At 50.5% G+C, this 6,088-nt stretch overlaps 1 protein-coding gene across 1 annotated transcript; it reads right to left on the bottom strand.

Moving 5' to 3' along the window:
* Nucleotides 1-276: 276 nt before the first annotated feature.
* Nucleotides 277-5,681, bottom strand: ZFP36L1 (ZFP36 ring finger protein like 1). Its single transcript, XM_063644403.1, has 2 exons — nt 5,499-5,681; nt 277-3,099 (listed from the first exon to the last, which is right to left on the bottom strand). Exons 1-2 carry the CDS (start codon nt 5,553-5,555, stop codon nt 2,140-2,142), a joined length of 1,017 nt encoding a protein of 338 aa, XP_063500473.1. The 5' UTR covers nt 5,556-5,681; the 3' UTR covers nt 277-2,139.
* Between the last annotated feature and the right edge of the window lie 407 nt (nt 5,682-6,088).

The following is a 6,088-nucleotide window of genomic DNA, read 5'->3' as shown; positions in this document are numbered from 1 at the left end:
AACAACTAACACACTGCAGTCTTTTCAGAAGTAATACAGCAGGAAGTACAGGCTCCTTTACAGAAAACCTCCACCCCGTCCCCTCTAAGCTCAGCAAACTGCCAGCATCAAGGAAGGGAGCTATAGGCTTAGCTATAGGGATGAGAGATGCCGCCAACCACAGCCACAGCCCTCTCTCTCCGCCTCCCCCTCCCCAGGACTTGCAAGGTATACAAGGGGAGAACCTTACTGGTAAAGTCAAACCAAAACCAAGTAAAACCAGCTCCACCATCAATGTTTCTTGAAAAAACGGGGTTTATTGATTTTTAAACTGCAAATAGTCGTTACAAAAAGTTTTTTTTTCTTTTAAATAAATTCACACAAAGAAAGAGAAATAGAAAGCGACGGTAGTGACCAGCAAGAGGAATAATAATTACATTCATCTTAATGTGTGTGTGCCAGTTCTGTTTACATTAACATTGGAAAACTCCAGACCTGGAATCCAGAACCTCAAATCTGTGAGTGGAATGTCTTGAGATGGGCACGTGGAAGTCAAAGGGTTTCTCTTTTTTTTTTTTTCCCTTTTAGAAGCTATACATAAAAAGTTGTTTTCCTTCTGTACTGTCACAGAACTTTTACATACATTCTCAGTCCTAGTTGTGAAAGGCCTAAAGAGAAAGAAACTCAATTTGCAGTCCAACACAAAGGGGGGAATTTCTAAAATAAATAATCCAACAGTTTTTTGCATTTTTTTAAATTAATTTTTCATTTTTTTAAAATAAAATAACCAAAAAAGTGTAAAGTTACAAAAAATGTCGTTGAAGAATAATATATTAAAACTGTGGAAAAAAAGGAAAAAGACACGTCACAAAATTTTAAGATTAATATGAAGATCATAATTTAACATAAAAGAATATATTCTATGGATTTGTCATCCCGATAAATATGAACAAAATTAACAAAAAAAAGCATAGTTTGGCAATAAATACGTTTTGATAAGTTAAATAAGCTTTTTTATATTGATGTGCAGTGACAAGCAAAATTTTTGCTCTCCAATTTCTGAAAGTTATATGAAGTTTAAAACCCAGGGAAGAAAGCATGGCGTGAGTGCTCTAAGGATAGACCTACGGTATTCTAGAGCAAAAACCATTAAAGCTACTTCTACAGGAAATCGTTTTACACAGATATTGTATGTGGAATGAATACCATTAACTGCTCACCCCTTACATTTTTTTTTTTTTTTTAGCTTTTCTCTCATTTTTTTTTTTGTTGTTATTTTTTTTAAAAAGATGTCACATATGAACTGGGGAACTTTAGCACCAAAATCAAGTCTCTCCTAGTCCATCTAGCTTCCCCTTCCTCCCCACTTAAAAAAAAAAAAGAAAAAATTAAATCACAAAGTCCCACTTAAGTCAAAATCTTCGTCCGCTTTTTCAGCCTTCCTTCCTGCAGACCTACACAAACCCAGGCAAGATTAGTCAACAGGGGTTCAGATCGGGAAGAAAAAGGTTTTGAATGTCAAGACAGGTTTCCCCCAAAACCCTGGTCTGGCAACAACTCTTCCAAGGGGCAGGGGGGTACACGTGGAGAGGTGCCGCCGGGAAGAGGGGAGGAGGAATAAGTGTGAGGGAGACTGAAATGAGGGAAGGTGCAGTTGTGTCGCCAGTGGAGGGGGCTGCTGGTTCCGGGTCTCCACCCCCCCATGGGCAGAGGCTCCGGGAGGCCCACGGGTGCCCTCTGGCGCTGAAGAGGTAATGTAGTCACAGTGACAAAGTTAGATTACAAGGCACTAAGTTGCTTCTGTAAACTGTTACTGCTTTTTCTCTTGTGATTTGGCACTTAAGGCTTAAGCCGGAAAAAAAAAAAGGCATCTACTGACGAAATATGGGACTTGTCTGTTATGCATGGTAAGTGGGCTATAAAATCCAGGGAGGGGGTTTCAAGCCAGAAGAAGCTACTGACAAATTGACTTGTCCTTACGTTAGGTGGGGTTATGAGGGGGAGAGGGAGGGCACATTCTGAGGTGCTGGGGGAAAGGGGTTGAGCTTAACCTTGTTAATGTAGGGCCTGTGGGGAATTGGATGGGTAGGGAGAAGAGGGTATGGGATGTGGGTGCAGGGTAGGGGCTGGAGTAGGCAGGAGGTCCCTCCCTACCCTGGCTTAGTCATCTGAGATGGAAAGTCTGCTGAAGATGGGCAGGCGTCTTGAGTTGTCCAAGGTCGGGGAGTCTGAGCCACTGTGGCTGCTGCTGGAGCTGCTCAGGTAGCCCTCCTGGTCCGAGAGAGAATCCTGAGGGCTGGGGGGAGAGTCAAACATGTGAGGGGACTCGGACATGGGCCGGAAGAGGAAGGTGGTCGGGGAGCCACCCCCGGGCAGCCCCATGCTAGGGGCAAAGAGGCTTGCCAGCTCCTGGCTAGAGAAGGCAAAAGGGTTATTGGTGCCATCGGGCAGGGTAGGTGAGCCCAGGAGGTCATCGGCGCTCAGAATAGGGGGTGGGGTGATGGACGTGGGGCTGTCCAGCAGCCCGGTGGCAGCGGCGGTGGCAGCGGCACTGGGAAACCCAGCAAAGCTAAAGCTATGCTGGAGGCGGGGACGGTCAGCGGAGAGGTCCCGGGCCCCGGCCAGGGCACGGCGCTCTTCGGCGTTGTGGATGAAGTGGCAGCGGGGCCCGTAAGGGCAAAAGCCGATGGTGTGGAAGGTGCGGCACAGCTCCGTCTTGTACTTGGGGTGGCGGGTCAGGCTGCGGAGCTCGTGGATGCCGTGTGCGAACTGGCACTTGTCCCCGTACTTACAGGCACCGTTTTCCTCAAAGGGGCGGCACAGCTCCGTCTTGTAGCGGCTGGAGTTGACCTGGCCGCCCCCGGGCTGCTTCTGGGTGGGCAGCAGCCGCTCGCCCCCTTCCGAGAAGGAGCGGTCTCGGAAGCGGCTGTCTCGCGAGCTCAGAGCAGGGGCTGGCTCACCCTTGAGGCTGCTGAGGAGCTGGTTCTGGTGGAACTTGGAGCTGGGCAGGGTGACTGAGTGCCTCCGAGGGAAGCCCCCACCAGCAGGGGTGCCCACTGCCTTTCTGTCCAGCAGGCAACCCCCTGCACTAGGAGCACTATAGTTGAGCATCTTGTTACCCTGGAGAGAGAAGAGAAAGGATGATAAGGACGGAGGACATCCACCAGGATGTCCACTATGGGCAGCCCCCTACACAATCACAAACGCCCGCTCTTTCTCAAAGAACTCATCTCTACCTCTGCTCTAGCAAGCTCCCTTCCTTCTCTCCCTCCCATAGGTCATTCACCTGGGTTTATTTTGGCCCCATGCGTAAGAAACCACAAGATCCAAACTGTGTGACAAGCACCCTGCTCCGTGCTGACTCCTGCAATGCAACCCCCATATCCTCTGTCCCCAAAGCTATCACTTTAATCTGTAAAGTTCAGCTTGTTTACTAGTCAAATAGATTCTTCAACTCAAAATATCTCACACAACCCAGACCTCTCTAGGTTACCGCACCCCGCCCCCGCCATCGCCCGCAACAAAAACAGGTAAACCTCAGAAAGGAGTCTATCGTAGGCTAGGTTAGGTCCCCTTCCAATCAGTCTCTGCTTAATTGATACCCCCTCCTTCAAGACCTGGCCTAAGACTCTCAACTTCCTCCTTCAGAAGTGTTCCCTTCCTTTGGCAACAGGTTTTCGGACTGCCTTTGCTTTTTCTTGCGGGGAGGAGTTTGGGGGCCTGGTCTGAGGTTGGGGGAGACAGGAATGTGATTCCTGAAAATAAAACTCTTTGCCCTAAGTTCCCGGAAGAGATATTTTCTACAATAATCTCTCTCACCATTTCCACTCACCCCCAGCCCACCCCGCCCCCTTCACTGAGAAGATGCCTTTGCAATTAGTCTTTTGGCTGCAAGAGCAAGCTTGGATAAGAGCTCCAGTGTTTAATCTTTAACGCAAAGCTGCAGATGGAAAGGAAAAGGAAAGCACCAACCCCCCTACCCACCTCCTAGTCAATAGCGGATTGCGGGTGGTGGGGATGGGGGCAGAGCCACCAATGGCAGGTTTCTGTTCCAATAGGACCCTGGTCACCTGCCCAAATTGTACCCAAGATTTGGAAAGGGTGCAGGTCAGGGACCTACGAGTTAGTTCCCAGCCCATGTGGGTGTCATTGTGCAAATTCTAATGTTGGTCCCTTAGGATCAGCAGGGGGGGACCGGGAATCTGTAACTGCAACCACCCCACCGAGAGGATTACAGGAACCCAGTCGAGAGCTGGTTCCCAACAATGAGGTTCATTTAAAAAGTCCTCAGGGGGGAGGGGGGCCAAAGAAAGAAATAGATCAAAGAGCGGGAGAGTCGAGAAAAGAAGGAAGAAATGTTGGGGAGCGCTGGCAGCCGGGCTGGCAAGTGGAGTTTGGGAATGTGCAGGGAGGGAAGGAAGCTGAAAAATTCAAACTTTTTAAATGCTGCTCTTCAGCTCCTCGGCGTCCCTGCACCCCAACCCTGCAGCCCTGGGGCGTTGGCAGCTGTACCAACAGGAGCAGCAAGCTGGGAAAACAGAGCAACATGACCCGACGTGTTAAGAGAAGGCAAAACACTTCAGCAATTAAAAAGTAGCCCAGCAGCTTCACCCTTTCAAATTGGGAGGGGGAGGTTGGAAAGAAATTTAACAACATCCATAGACTTTTGCTATGCACATTTAAACTGCAGTCCTGGAACATTCCGAGTTTAAAACTTGCTTTTCCAACACTGGCTGATAAGCAACAAGCTTTAAGGAGGCCCCCATTAAATCCTTACTCGCGGGACTCTTGAGTTCAAGCCAGCATTTTGTCGCCACCCCCCCCCCACCCCCACCCCGCCCGCAATCGATGAGCCGCAATGCCTCGGCAACACAGGTAAGCGGGTCAACCTGAATGCCTCTTTCACCCCAAAGTCTGCTGCACGATCGGCTATCGCGGGAAGAAGCCCAACCGAGCTAGGGTGGAGTCAAGCCCCACTGCAAACTTGTTCTGCAACATCTTTTGAATCACAACTTGGCCTTTCTTCTTCGCATATCCCCAGCTCCCCCCAAAGAGTGGAGGAAAACATCGTCCCGAGACTCACTTCCCCGAGGGACCTCCCACTCCCAACCCCACGGGTGGGTAATGCTGCTGGACAGACCTAGGGCGCAGACTGGGAACCCGATCACACCAGCGAACCTGGGATCCAGCAGCACGTTACGTAAAACAGAATCGCCCAAAACTTGTCCCAATCCCAGCCCTCCCCCCGAGGCCCCCGGGCTGCCCTGCCAGGCAAACTTCGCCCCTCAAAACCCTGGCCTCCAGATTCACATGTAATCCCCGCCAGGAACTGTTGAAACTCAAAGGGTGGGAAGGACGGGGCCAAATTCCTTCAAACTTGGGAGAAATGCGGGAGGAGAAAAGAATCAACTCGCTGCACCACTTTCCCCATTGCCTTCCAAGACCCAAACTTTTGGGGGTTCTTTTTTAAGGCAAAAGAAAAAGACTTTTTGAAAAGCAAATGCTCCGCCCCCGTTTACCTTGCATAAAACTTCGCTCAAGTCGAAGATGGTGGCAGACACGAGGGTGGTGGTCATCCTGGGCTCTCGCGCGGGACAGGGGCGAGGATCTGGTGTGTCGCGAAGGTCCCGGTGCGGGGAAGGCGCAGCCTCTCCTGTCTGGAGTCCCACACGCCAGTTCCCGGCGCCCCTCGCCTTTCTGACTCCGGGCTGGGGCGCGCAAAGCCCAATTTATAAAGTTTCAGATTTGGTGGGCCGGGGGGAGGAGGAGCTTTAAACTTATTTAAATGAGGAAGAGGAGGAAAAAGAAGTTGATTGACACTGAAGTTGAATCAGCCATGCGGTCAGGCGGGGAGGGGGGGCAGGGGGAGGAGAAGAAACTTTCAAAAGGAAGAAGGGGGAGGGGAGACGAGAAAAGAAGGCGGAAAAAAAAAAAAAAAAAAACCCACTCCGAGCCGCGCACAACTTTTTTTTTCTTAAAGAGGAAAAGTTTCGAGTCGGCTGACTTCCCTACCCAGCGCTTGAGGCGCCCCCTCTCCGGGGCCGCGCGGGCGCAGAGCGGGAGGGGCGCGCCCCCTCCTTTGTCAGCCTCAGAGCGCGGCTGTGACGTC

This window comes from Symphalangus syndactylus, chromosome 8, assembly GCF_028878055.3.
Source record: "Symphalangus syndactylus isolate Jambi chromosome 8, NHGRI_mSymSyn1-v2.1_pri, whole genome shotgun sequence".
NCBI lineage: Eukaryota > Metazoa > Chordata > Mammalia > Primates > Hylobatidae > Symphalangus > Symphalangus syndactylus.
This window is presented reverse-complemented; position numbering and strand designations above follow the sequence as displayed.

Excerpts from the sequence above, each read along its gene's own strand:
- ZFP36L1 (XM_063644403.1), bottom strand. The coding sequence starts at position 5,555 with ATGACCACCACCCTCGTGTCTGCCACCATCTTCGACTTGAGCGAAGTT. Across the intron at positions 3,100-5,498 it reads TGAGCGAAGTTTTATGCAAG|GGTAACAAGATGCTCAACTA; the intron begins GTAAACGGGGGC and ends TTCTCTCTCCAG.